This window comes from Centruroides sculpturatus, unplaced genomic scaffold, assembly GCF_000671375.1.
Source record: "Centruroides sculpturatus isolate CEXI.00-Female unplaced genomic scaffold, Cexi_2.0 scaffold738, whole genome shotgun sequence".
In the NCBI taxonomy this organism is placed as follows: domain Eukaryota; kingdom Metazoa; phylum Arthropoda; class Arachnida; order Scorpiones; family Buthidae; genus Centruroides; species Centruroides sculpturatus.
The window spans coordinates 417531-432244 of record NW_019385164.1 but is presented as its reverse complement, the minus strand read 5'-3'; the positions used below and the strand labels follow the sequence as shown (position 1 = coordinate 432244).

Genomic DNA, 14714 nt, shown 5'->3' with positions numbered 1-14714 from the left:
TCTGTTTATTTTTATATTTATTATTATAGTTTGTTTAGAATAACACTTTAATTTTTATATTTTTTATATTTGATATCTTTGAAATAAAAATGTGAAATGGAAATCATAATGACTTATATTTTTTATTACCTTAATTTTATTTTTCAAGAAAAAAATTTACCGGTAATTTACCGGTAAACCGGTATTTTAATTTTCATTTACCGAATTACCGGTAAATGAAAAAGTCGGTAAATTTACAATCCCTAGTCTTGATTACTCCACTTTTTAGCTGCATCATTTCCACTTTGGTCATATAGCCATGTTTTATCAACTTTAAATGCTAAATGGTGTCCTGTAATATGAAGATAGTGTAGAATATAATAATATTCTACAATTTATTTTCAAGTTAAAAACATTTCATTCTAAAGACATAATATTCAGAAACATTGATATTTATATATTTATTGTATGCTCTTATATGCATAAAAATACAACAAGAGTATAAGAGCAGTAAGAGATAAGTGTAAGTAAATGCTTTTATAAGAGTATTGACCAGACAAAATTGGAACTATATTCCACAAACTAAAAATCTTTTATCATATAAAAAGCAATTTTTTATTTTGGCTTTTTATTTTTAATAATGGTTATCATAGAGATGCCACTATTTCAGTATGTTTACATTTAATTTAGACTTACACAGCAGTTCAGTGCTCTTATAAGCCAAAACATGCCAGCACAAACAAGTGTGTGTTCTTATAAGTGAAACAAGACAAGTGTTTCAAAAATGAGTAAACAAGTAATTTTCATACATAAGAACATGCTCTTATTTGTAAAAAAATATGGTAATTCTAGAATTACTTTTCATATCATTTGTACTTGGTTTCTATAAAGTATCAAACTTTTTTTACAGTTCATCCAGATCAGTTACTATAGAAGTATATTCTATAATTTTGTTCAGTATAAAATAAAGTGTGTGAAAATTCTTCCACAAAACTAATATCAAAATTTGAAATCTTTTTACTAAAATAAGCAATTAAGATATATAAGCAAATATAGATCTTTAAAAGTTTAGAAATTTGTATAACTTTAATAAAAATTATTAATTAGTTAGTATCAATATTCTCTATCATAAAGTTTTCAAAAAATTACAACTTTATCTTTGTTTAATTTTCCTTTATCTCTAGGATGGACAAACAGCCAGTATCCTCTAAACAATATTATTTTAGATCTACTTCTGTTAGTTTTCATTAATAAAGTTTATCTATAGTTTTGAGCAAATTATAGCATAATAATATTTTTTAAAAGCCAAATTAGATTACAATAATAACTTTTTTCACTAATGGTTATTCATAAATCAGTATATTAAATTTTAAAATAACAAATTTAGCTCTAGTTTTTATGTAATTTATCTACTTTTAGTAATGAATTTAAATAAATTACATATTAAATTAAGTAAAAAAAGAATATATTATAAAAGACATTATATTAAAACAATTTCATTATTTCATTTAAACAACTAAAAAAGATTAATAATCATTATATTCATTTACTGAAAAACCTGGAATCATATTTATCACATTAATTTTATATATAGTATCATTTCAAATGATGATGAATTGAAATATCAATGAATCTGTGAATGAAATACTTTACATTATTATAATTTTATAATCATTATGAATGCTCATAATGTAAATGTAAAATCAATTTTATGACTTTAAATCATCTGTATGTTTAATGTTTTGAGTATTTGTCTAAACTTTAATCTACATAATAAATGATTGCATTGTATTTATGACTAATTATTTTAACACTTAAAAAAATGTTTGTTTTGAAATAATTTTTATACTATATATAAATACCATATAACTATTTACAAAAATAGAATTGTATACTCTAATGTACACTCAAAAATGCATTGAATAATGATATTAAGATTGCTATACTGGGATAATAAACTTCAAAAGAAAATTACATGTTTAAATTTAAACAACTTTTTAAAATAATATACAATTTTATATAATTTCCTGATCAATAACCAACTATTTTTATGTTAATTATTAAATTAATTTGAATAATTATACATCTTAATATTTATTTTTTATATTTATAAGTGGCCTAATAAACCCAATCAAAGCAATCAATATATCATCATCCATTCAATTAAGTAAATGAAATTCATATTATTTAGTTATGAATGGATGGAAATGATAAACAGACCATGGAACTCAATATATTAACTTATTAAACTGTTATATCTAACACTAATGACTTATATTTAAAAATACCAGTTGCCCCTCCCAGCACCAATTAAGAAGTATAATCCTACAAAACATAGGGTCACCTGTGAAAAAGGGACTCCAGGTAATCATTGCTAGGACTGTAAAACAACTGTAGCATCTTCGGTACACCAAGATCAAAGTAAAATCTGTGGTTACGAGCTAGACATAGCAGGAAAGTTAGAGATCAATGTCAATAAAGAAATAACATACACTCAAGTGCTGGGGATTAAATGTCATTTTTTGCCAATAATTATGCCTTTAACATATCTATACCATGGAATACAGTCTATATAAAAAGTACATTCTATACAATAGGAATTGTTATTTTAAAATTAGTCAACATAAATTAACTGATTTATATTTTAACTTTTGTACCATTAAGAACTTATCAATTATTTGCAGGAAAATCAATTCATTTAAATGAATTGAAGTAATTTAGAAAAAGAATTTATCCCAACATTATCAAATTCCTGCAATCTTCTATTAACCAATTAAATCTAATACCTGGTACAAAGGTTCCTAAGTGAAGTGGAACAAAATGCTCAGCAATATCACTCACCTGAAAGGAATAGATATTGATGATGGAAGAAAATTTTATATCAAGATTTTCCCACTTACCTGAATATCTTATAGACACAAATTAGATGTCACTAATCTGATTCACCTTCTGATCCATCTTTAGAAGTCCTATTTACATAATTTTCACCTTTGCTTGTCTTCTCTTTGTAATCTGCATCAGATAACTCAGGACTATTTTCTCCATTTTCTATTTAAAAATAAAAAAATCAATCAAATTTATAATTCACTACTTTATAACAAAATTCTATCTGGAATTACCTGGACTCTCTCTATTTCTTCCTTCGTGCTTTCTTTTATCATGATCTCTACTACTACCTTTTCTTCTGTCACTGCTAATTTCTGGAGATCTACTTCTAGACTGTCGTCGATATTTTGAATCACGTGATCGAGTGTGATTGTCACGTCGTCTTTGATCAGGACTTCTTGATCTAGATCTATATTTATATCTGAAATTTTTTTATTTCTTTATTATATGTCTCTTAACAATTTTCAAATAATTCTTTTTAATTTAAGCAAACTTTTAAAGCAGTTCTTTTTATTACAAATGCACATTCATTTGTTGAACATGCAATATTGAATTTACAAATATGTAATGTAATATAATGAAGAAACTATCTTTACAATGAAACATTCAATTTCACATATTTATATTTTCATATATATGGTAAAAGTTCAATTCATGTTCTCTGAATTTAAGTTTCCCCAAAGACTCTTACAAATAGGGTGGATGCAGAAAGTCACAAACAAAGAACTTTATGATAGGGTATATATGAAAAAGAATCTCTTACAAAAAATTATACAATGAAAACTTCAATTGTTTGGGCACATCACAACAATGAATGAGAACAGAAAAATTAAGACTAGTCTATGGTATTATGGATGGATCCAACAAAAGAGGCAGACTATATAGAAAATGGATTGATGACGTGAAGAAGTAATGTGGAGCGAATGTACAGGAATTGAGAAAATTGGCAATGGATAGAGAGAAATGGAAGAAATTAGTGGAAAAGGCATCAGAGACTAACGGGCAATAAGCCCAGGGTTAATGATGATGATGATGAAAATTTATGCTATAAATTTATATTCTCTACTGAAAGATCATAATATTAATGTTAAAATTTCCCTGAATTTGTTTCTTTATTTTTGCATTTTCTGCAATTTTACTTTAAATTTTGAAGTTGCATGACAAAAACTCCTTTGATATTATGTGCATTTCAACTTGTGACATTTCAGACTAATAAGTATTATGATTAGTTCAGTGAAATTAATCAATAAAATGAATGTTGAAAGCACGCAAGCAAGCCACGTCTATTATTTTTGTTTAAACACTTGAAGGAAAAGTAAATGCATTGTTGTTTAGCTTTATATTTATTTTAAACATGTCCTCAGGTGAGAAGAAAATGTTTTCTATAAAGTGTTTTCTATAGAAAAAAAAAAAAATGCAAATATTAGTCCAAGCTGATGCTCATAAGAGACTTTGAAAGGAATTAGTGGCAATGCTTGGTTTGTTGGTAATAACATTAAACATGGGAATAGTCTGAAATAGAGGAAGGTTACTTACAATGTGGTCTATCAATTTCTAAATAATGCAAATCTCTGAAGACTATTGGAAGAACTTAAAACCAACCTTTTGGGGTGGTTAAAGAAGCATTCCATTGATGGATCTTACTTGTATAAAGAGGAGGCTTTACATCAATACCTAAAAAAATGCAGCCATTGTTTAGATATTGATGTTATCAAATTTCAAACAGAATTATTTTACACAAGACTTAATCTGGTAAATAAGACTATACCAGAAGAAAGTGCAAATGTAAAAACTGATGAACTGGAAAAATGAAAAACTACCCAAAATAACTAGTGGATGTAAATCAAAGGACATTTGGCAGGATGGCTAAGATATCACCTACTGTCCTGCCCAAATTGAATCTAGGCAGTTGAAAAAAATCCATCCTGAATATGATGAGCCCTGTTTATCATCATCTAGCTGCCCCTTTAAGGACCTGACAAGATCAATAATGTGTGTGGAAACACTCTCTTACAAGAAGTACCCAACAGTTTACCATCACCAATTTCAATGAAATTTTGTGGAAGTGTAGTATTTACTTGTACTTAAACTCTACAAAAGCCACAGAACCCACTATTCAGGCATTCTCAAGAAAATTAAGATAACAGTTTTCTACAATTCACAAAGTACATTGTGGTGTGTTTAGTTAAGATGTTGCATGCAAAGGCTTTGTTTTTGGGTTCAATCCCCTTATGCAGTTTTTTTTTATATTTATAATTTAATATTAAAAATTATACATGAGAAATTAAAAAATGCTAAGGTGATTGAAAATATGTTTTTTATTTTAATCATTCCATTTTTAGAAAGTACATATAAAAACATTATAAGCAAATTTTATATTATTTAATGTAATGCAAGTTTTTATAAACTTCTGAATTGAAATATTACAGCCACACATAAAATTGACATGTTAAAATATGCATGGTTTTGATACAGCACTAAAAATTGTTATATATACATGAAAAATAAAGGTATCTGATACTACTTATTTCAAAGCATCTGTACTGTTATTTTTGCAGAATGATTGACATGCCAGTGACTAAAATATAAAATTAATCAATCTAACAAAACTAGCTGTTAATTAAACGTTAAAGAAAACATTCTTCCAAGTACAATAAAATAATAACATTGTAATTTGACTGACTTAAAATCAAGAAGAAAGTTTTTGTTTAAAAGAAGACAATAAAACAATTAATGACTTATTAATGAATTAATTGGAGTAAGCTGAGATAATTTACAACCAGTTTCTTAAATTTAATATGTTTATTTTTGCATTTTTGAATTGAATAACAATAAAATAACATTAAAAAAAAACACTTTTGGAATTCCACAAGTATCTTACATTAGAAAGAAGACAAAATGAAGAAATTAAACATGTAATTGTAGTTTTTGATGTAATGCTGATAGTTTCAGAATAAAAACTTGTTTGTTTTTACCTGATGTAACTCTTGTTTTTTAATGTGCCCTCTAGAGAAGGGTGTATAACCTCACTTAAACTGACATCCCAGTTTTTGTTATGTGGAAATATCTGATTTCGTGGTCTCCCCAGATAGACTGACATGCTGGTAAATCCACAAAAATACAGTATTATTTTTTTAACTTGTAAAGAAACTTTATTAAATTTTAATATATCAATTGACATTGAATTTCTTCTTGCAACAAAATACAGTATTTTATTCCTATCACTGTCCTTAAAACTACCATTGCAGGTGAAACAATAAATTCCTCACCAATTAAATGTTCAAAACAGGTGCACAGATAGATGAATCATCATTTACATTTCCTTTTGATACAAAAAGTTGTTTATTTATTGGTTTTAAGTACTGTATCCTCATTTGTGAGTTTCTGTGAATTGGAAATTTTTATACAAAAGTTACTTTATTTTGCTTTTAAGAGAATTTTTACTATTAATATACTAAAAATAAATACAACTTTTTACGAAGAACAAAAAGTTGTATTTATTTTTAGTATATTAATATTAAATAATTGTTGGCCATGTAAACTTATTTTTTACTTAGAATTTTTACTGTTTGTAATTTTATAAGTTTCGATGTTCTATTATATGTTCAATATTTATTTTTTGAATTTTGAAAAATTAATGAAAAATATAAATTACATGAATTTTTAATAAGCAATTTATTATGAAATATAGAGATTTATATGAAATATAACAAAATCGCAACTGATATTTGTTTTTATATGGATGGTATTTGTCTTTCAACATCATTATTAAAGAAACAATAATGATAAATGAGCATTCAAAGGTATAGATGCTTACATAATCATTATTTAGTATGATATAACCAATATAACCCCACGAATAAAATTCAGTATTGCAAAACTAAGCTCATTTTTATATCAGAAACACTTGCTGATGAAAGAATAAAGAATAGAGATTTCATAGCATATATAATCTGTTTAATATAAACTCAGAATTTTTTGTACTTGATTATATTGTACTTCTGGATATATTGTGCTTTTTCTTTGTCTCCCAATAAATGTGATATAATGAGGGGCTACTGTATATACTAAAAGCAACTCCAACTGCACATTGTCATTTAAAACATATTTGTATTTATTTTTTGTATTTAAATAATCTCCAAAGTTTTGACTAAATAACACATACCTCAGAAAAACCTTTAACCGATGCGAAATAAAATTTAACAGTACAAACGTTTTCAGACCCCTCCTGGGTCCTTCTTCAGGTAAAAATATTTTTCGTATTTTGTAAATTTTCAAACGATTTTTACCTGAAGAAGAACCCAGAAGGGGTCTGAAAACGTTTGTACTGTTAAATTTTATTTCGCATCGGTTAAAGGTTTTTCTGAGGTATGTGTTATTTAGTTAAATCTGATGTGCAGGTGATAATTATTATCTCCAAAGTTTTGATTTCTTCATCTCAATTATTTATAATTTTCTAAAATTAAACTAAAATACATTTTGCAAACATAAAAAATAAAGTTCTAGGATTTCCTTTTTGTAACTTGCTTTTAAAATCAATAAATCCACAAACCCAATTTTTAAGAAATACCAAATGATCTGCTGCATTATTGCACTAATAATTATTTACATCAAATTATTAATGGCAGATTGTTTGACATTGCTTTTAAAATCTTTAAGTAAAAAAATAATTCAATAACAATGAAAATTTCACACCAAACTTCCATTACCTTTCTTTCATTTTTTCTCTTTCTCTATAATATCCTCTTCTATTATAATAAGATCTATCTCTACTTCTGCTTCTATGTTTTCTACTTCGACTTCGACTTCTAGATCTCCGTCTTTCTCTACTTCTACTTCTTGAGCGTCTACTTCGTCTCATGTCACGTTTTCGATCATCCAATCTACTATGATAGTTTTGTCTGTGTTTCTCTTCTTCCTGTTGTTGCTTTCGACGTTCTTCTCGCTCTCTTTCTCTTTCTTTCTCTCTTTCTTCTCTATTCTTCTCTCTCTTATGCTAAAAATGAATTTTTTTCATATTATTTATATTAAAATTTTATGGCATAATTCAACTTTTATTAATAAACTTACAACAATTTCTTCAACTGCTGATTTTAATCTTGCATAACCAACATGCTGTTTTCCCATTAAATGATCATCAACTCGTTGCTGTGCATCACCAACTATCAAAAAGGCACCACAAACTTCACAAACTTCCATCTGTTTCTCTTGAGCAACTGCAATTTCTGCTGTTTGCTAAGTGGATAAGAACTTTATATTAAATTCATTAAAATGGTTAATTATTCTTAATTATGAATTTTGATTTTTTTAAATATATATATATATATATATATATGAAATCATTTTCAAATGAATCCACAAAATCCACCAACAGGTAGATTTATATTTGGATATCACATTCAATAAAATTCAAGGTCTAGCACAACAATACTTTAAGATTTAATTTAATCTAACTATATAAGATTACATGTCCTGACTGACTGACTGACTGGGTGATACATCATCGCCCAGAAAAAACCACTGAACCTAAAGGGGTGAAATTTGGTACACAGTTAGGGTACGTCATGAAAATGCACACTAAGAAGAGATTTTTTTAAATTCCTCTGCAGAGGAAGAGGATTAAGGCTTAACCTGAAGAGCGGCTTCTACTGTACTATTTTAGATGCAATTTTTTGTTTTTATAGTAACAACTAATGATTGAGAATCTTAGTGAAGTACTGAGGGAGGGTTATTTTCATCAAATTGTAAATTCTGCATGGGTGAAGCCACTGGTAACAGCTAGTCTGTCATAAAAATATAAAAAACCTCAAAAATTTATTTAACAAAACATTAAATAAAATTATTATTATTATTTTCACCTCTATATTATTAGATGCAAAACTGCAGAACTAAAAAGTGACATTAAATTATTAAAAACAAAAATTTTCATTCACTTAATGTTAAAAGTATTCAAGACCGGAGTATATTATAAAGTGAATATGATTAGTAATTAATAATTTACTTTTTATTTTTATAAATGTATTTGTTTGTTTGTTATATTAATAACATTATGAGTTAAATATTATAAATCTATTAAAACAAGAATTAACTCAATACAGCTGAATTTTCTATAGAATTTTTAGTTTGTATATCTAGTTATAAAGGGATGCAAAACAAAATGACAAAATGATGATCATGCAATAAGATAAAGGAAACTAACTTGAAAGAAAAATTAACTTACTTATTTCAGCAATAAATGATATAAACAATAATAAGTGAATAAATGCAATATATGTTTTTTAGAAATGAATTTATTACATACAAGGTTTATTCTGTTTTAAAATACTTTTATCAATGAATAGGTATATATTTTCTTAACATAGAATTTGATTGTTAACAATTAATCATAATATTCCTACTTATTATCATTACTAAGTAAAACTAAACATGTATAATATCATTACAAATTTAAGATTGATTTAAATAAATAAATAATTTTAGGATTATACATAATATTAACCATAAAATTTCAGAATTTAATTTTAAAATTATATAAATCTGTAAATATACAATGTAAATGGGGTTGGTTTCTATCTATTACAAAATTTAAAATACGAAAGTAAAATACAGGTAGCCCTTGGTTTACAGCACAGTTCTGTTCCTACAAAAGCCAGAGCAAATGGAATCGGTGTAAAATGAACCCATATTTACACCGAGGTATGGGGTTAAGTTCTACGTAAGTGAAAAATATGCAAATAATTTTGTTTATTAACACAATATATTACAAAATACAAATAAATTTAATTTTTAAAATGTATTTTATCATATTTTATCATAAAATAAAGTAAAATGTTTTTATTAAAAAATTTTAGTTTCGGACCTCTTACATTTTTTTGAAAAAGTATCCATCTTTAATTGTTTACATTTTTGTTTTCTTTCATTGAAAATTTCGGAATATGGTCAAATGGATGCGATGATGCTCCTTTTTACATTTGCACTTCACTCCCAATCATTGTCTAACTCACACAGCCGATTGCAGAGAGAACGTTTAGAGGCCAATGGCAGTTTACAGATCGGGTAGACTGCTGTTCAGAAAAATTTAATTGCAGAGACTGCGTTTCTCGCCTGCCACAATGTAGACAGTGATTAGAAACAAGTTATTTGACTTATTTTCTACACTCACTCGACAGCAGGTTTAGAGGGCTTTTCAATTCGAGTGGTAGCTTTGTTCGTGGAAAAGTTTAGATAAAAACAGATATCGTTCCTTTGAAAAATGCTGTAAATGGTATGAATCAACAAAATTATTCATTAATTAATTGCTTGGAGCAAAAAAAAACAAAATTAAATACTTTAAATTTCTTTTAAATGTTCCAATTTCAATATTCAAATGGGTGAAGACTTAAAACTTCAATTAATTTAAATCAGATGCATTTACAATTTGAGTATCATGTCAGTTATAAAACGTTAATGCATTTCGGAGTCACTGTACTGTTAAACAAACGAGACAATTTTAATAATTACAGAAATCTGTTTATAGATAAATTACCCAACTTCACTACTTGTAACTGGTGTTCTTCTTCTCCAAAGCAGAGGTTACAGGCAGTGAAGTTGGGTAATTTATCTACTCCGGTGTTAATATTTCTTTCCTGTTTATAGATATAAAAAAATGTAATATTAATAATAAAATATTTAAAGTTATTCATTTTCATAATTATGAAGGGCGACAGTAATAAGATGTCAAAATAATTCCTTAAAAATCTATTCCAAAGACGAATTTCGAATTTGGTATAAATTTTCTAAATATAGATTTGTTCATATTTTAAACTGTATTAGCGACGAAATTAAATATCGAAATGGAAAAGGATTGTCATTAATTGCCGAACAATGATTTTGACAGCCTTAAGATTTTATTTCTGGAAGCTTTTGGAATATAGCTGGTGACCATTTCTGACATCACAACCGGCCGAACGACTCCTAAAATGGGAGTAATAGCAAAGTAAGTAAGAGCCACTGTTTTGCTGAAGTTCATTTAGAGAACAGTCAGAAATAGACGATCGTTGTCTTTGCAATGCATTTTAACCGTGGTTCAGCCAGCCGTTTATAGGCCGTTCTGTTGATAAACATCGTTTAACGTAAACTCTGTCTCTGCAATTGGCAGACAAAGTTTATCCATCAAACTTTCCATGGTTGAAAAGATACGTTAACCCAACATAAAGCTACAGACAAGCGGATAAACTGATTGATCGACCACCGGTCGCCGTAGCGTATATATAATGTCAGTTTCAGTGGGAAAATTCAAGGTGGCTAAGGAGAGATAGATATCGTCTGACTGACAAGAAATAGTTATCATCTGGCCAACGAGAAGTAGATTTGTCTCACTAACGATAGTTTGTGATCGCTGAAAGTGCTACTGTGTCATAAGGTGTTTTCCTGAACGAACTGATACGGGATATATTCATTGGCACTATGGATTCAGACGCCATTTATTGGACTATTAAGTTCAATAATTTGACTTGTGGGTACCTAAATGTTTAGTATTTTAATATTAATTTAATGCAAATGTATACATACCCAATAATATTAAACAGAAAAAATAAATATATTCAATAAAAATCTTTGTTTTAATGAATGTACAATGTCGCGGCTTGGTAAATACATCAACACTGAAATGAAAATCAGTCTAGCATAGGGAAAATCAGGGAATTACACAGCGAAACAGTGAATTGCACAGCGGTATTATTGTAAATCGGCATAAATTGAGCCGGCATAAACCGAGGGCTACCTGTATACATCAAAATATAACATTTTCTTTCTAAAATTAATTATCATCAAATTTAGGAATATCAAGTCAATATTCCAAATTTTCTTCTATGAAGTGAATTATTATAATTTTAAGTGCACTTGTAAATCTTTCTTTTAAAAAAAGTTATATAATTGCTTTGAAAAATTACCTTTCTCAATACACAAAAATGGCCTCTAAATAATGATGATTTTATAATTATGAAAGTGATTAATTTTTCTTTTTTAACTTAAACTTTACAAAAATTTCATTATTTATTTAAATTGTTATACAGTAGCGCATCGATTATCCGACCCTCGATTAACCGTCACCTCTGTTAACCGACCGCGTTCTAGTCCACAAATTCAAATGTCCGCTAGTGATGTGGCGCTACAATATTTGGCTATGTCTTGGCTACTTTAATATTATTTTTACACTTTTTAGCTGGCAACACTGATCAACCATGAAAGGGAGCCATTATTTAAACAAGGCTTAATTTTCTAATTTTTAACGATACAATAGCAACGATTATTATTTTTTAAAAAAATTTGATAGGCTTAACATGGAGGAAAATTCAACGCAAAGTAGGTTAATAGCGATATACTAATATACTAATTACATGGGATATAATAATATACTACACTAATAATGGATTTTTTCATACTTTTCGGTTATCCGACTTTTCAATCATCCGACCAACCCCAGTCGAGTCAGATAATCGATGCTCTACTGTACTTTGCTTAACCTTTTCTGAAAGTTAAGATAATTACATTATACCATTAATAGTAAATTAAAATATATAATACAATGATATTAAAATATAAAATTTAAAGAACATTAAAAGCAGTAATTCTGTTGAATTATGAGAGAGAAAAAATATTTAAGTTTTAAAAAAACACTAAGATACATTAGCACAATGTTAAAATTGAAGGCAAAACCATCAGTTACGAGGTTTTATTTTAAAAAATTTTATATTAATTATTATAAAATGACAAAAGGCTTAATTTTTAGGGTGGAAATGAGTTTAAAAAAAAATATTTTAAATGCCAATAATGAGTAAACTTTTTATTCAGCCCAACCCCACTAGAGATATGACAGATAAACCCCTCTATCTCCCATCCCTTTGACACTGAATTGCCAATATTTAATGGCATCAATACCTCCATATACAGAAATAAGCCTGCCAAGTTTCAAAACTTGTGGTTCATCCAGTCCTGCGATATAACACAAAATAGACACCGACACACATACAGAATTATGTAAGGATTTTTTAAAATATTAAAAAATGAAAAAAAATTAGAAGGTCAAAATCTGTAACAACTGAGAAAATAATCATAATCATAATGAATTCAGAAAAATAATACTTCTTTATAATAAATTAACTCATTAAATTTCTTTAAAAATAAAAATAAGGAAATTTACTCAAAACGTATTTCTCAGTTCACTTTTATATCCATTTGATATTGTCTGATTGTGTATGCTGATAATAAATTTACCAAACATAATGCCTTCTGGAGTAATCAAAGATAGATTTACCCAATAAGTGAAGTACATATTTTCATCAGCTTTTTTATATAATAAACTGGTTAACTATAATGGCTACCCACCTTTCTAACACCACTAATATTTCAAACCCAAAATGAACTATATACAGTATCTACCAATCACTGTATAGATTAAACCTTTCTTGGCATTCCTTCTAGAGTTGGAGTTTCTATTTATCCTATTAAAAAATGTCTACATTTATATTTAAGATAATTTTAGTTCTTCTTACAGATTAAATAAATTTAAAACTATCTTAAAAAGTAACAACTAATGTTAAAAATTTAGTTATAACAACACAATTATCGGTTATATAACATTTTCTTACAATACAATACAAGTAAAGAATTAGGAGACCATATCTTGGTCTTAGCCTTTGAAGTGAAGGATTATGAGGGTGGAGGAGAGAGGAAAGAGGAAGAAGGGGGAAGGGAGAAAAGTAGCTAGGAAAGTGGGAAGCCACCTGAACAGACAACCAGAGTCCATAACTGGCCAAAGAAAAATTTATGTACACAATGTGGGGTTGCAGCCCAGCTGAATATAGATATTAGGTTGCCCAAAGGATAAGGCAGTGGTTAGACACTGCAAAATGAATACAGCATGACAAGATAGGTGCTACCTGTGACAAAACAGGACATAAAGCATGATGGAAACACACTACATGTGACAAAACAGATCAGGTGCAATGAGTAACATTTGTTTTTATTGACTTGCAACAGAGGGTGTGGCACATGGGTGCGACAACTAAAACATGGTGCAACATGCAATTATAAATGCCAAAACACATTTTATTACAGATAGTTTCTGTAAGAAAATGTTATATAACCAATAATTGTGTTGTTATAATTAAATTTTTAACATTAGTCGTTACTTTTATGCTGGATTAGTCTTATTTTATTTTGGGGATGGGATCATTGCTTTATGATATTACCACTGTGTAATAAAGATAAAGAAAATCCCACATATACAGTATTATATGAGGAAAAAAATGCATTAACTCAGAATAGAATATGAACTAGTAACAGCATTTAATTAATCTACTTTCTAGCCATTAAATGCTAACAGCAATCCAATATTAAGTTAGAGCATTTGTATTTTTATTATTGTAAATGAGATAACCGCTATTCCAGTAAAATTTTAAGTCTGTGGAGTCAGATTAAATATTATTCTTGAATTTTACCAATATATTTTTATAAACTGAAAACACATTGACATATTTAGTTTTGTACATCAAATAAATATTTAAATGATTAAAAAATTCAGCATTGAAAAACAATTATAAATTTTAGCATTGAAAACATTTATATAAGAAGTATGTTATATATTGTATTTTCTACATTTAAATTTAAAAAATAAATTTAACATAATCTTAAGATGATATTATTAAATCAAAGCATTTACTCTCTTATTATTTATGCAGTAGTGTCCACTTATAACAAACCTGTGCGGATAGTCAGAACTGGTTCATTATATCAGATAAGAAATAAAACAGAGTCTGATTTTGAAAAACTAAAGTTTAATATCTCAAAGATTTTTTTCTTTGAGATAT

General features: G+C 27.4%; 1 protein-coding gene across 7 annotated transcripts in view; it reads right to left on the bottom strand.

The window, feature by feature from the left end:
• Positions 1 to 1517: 1517 nt before the first annotated feature.
• Positions 1518 to 14714, bottom strand: part of LOC111635651 (luc7-like protein 3) — a 46465-nt gene continuing 33268 nt past the window's right edge. For 2 of the 7 annotated variants that reach the window (XM_023380676.1, XM_023380675.1), the window contains 4 exons: positions 7936 to 8100; positions 7575 to 7861; positions 3099 to 3286; positions 1519 to 3027 (listed from right to left, as the gene is read on the bottom strand). In XM_023380676.1, the coding sequence (XP_023236444.1) occupies positions 2912 to 3027; positions 3099 to 3286; positions 7575 to 7861; positions 7936 to 8100 (756 nt within the window). In that variant the 3' untranslated portion in view covers positions 1519 to 2911. Of the gene's footprint in view, positions 3028 to 3098; positions 3287 to 7574; positions 7862 to 7935; positions 8101 to 14714 lie in introns of all 7 variants that reach the window. The other 5 variants (XR_002758414.1, XM_023380674.1, XR_002758413.1 and 2 more) reach the window with 5 other exon arrangements.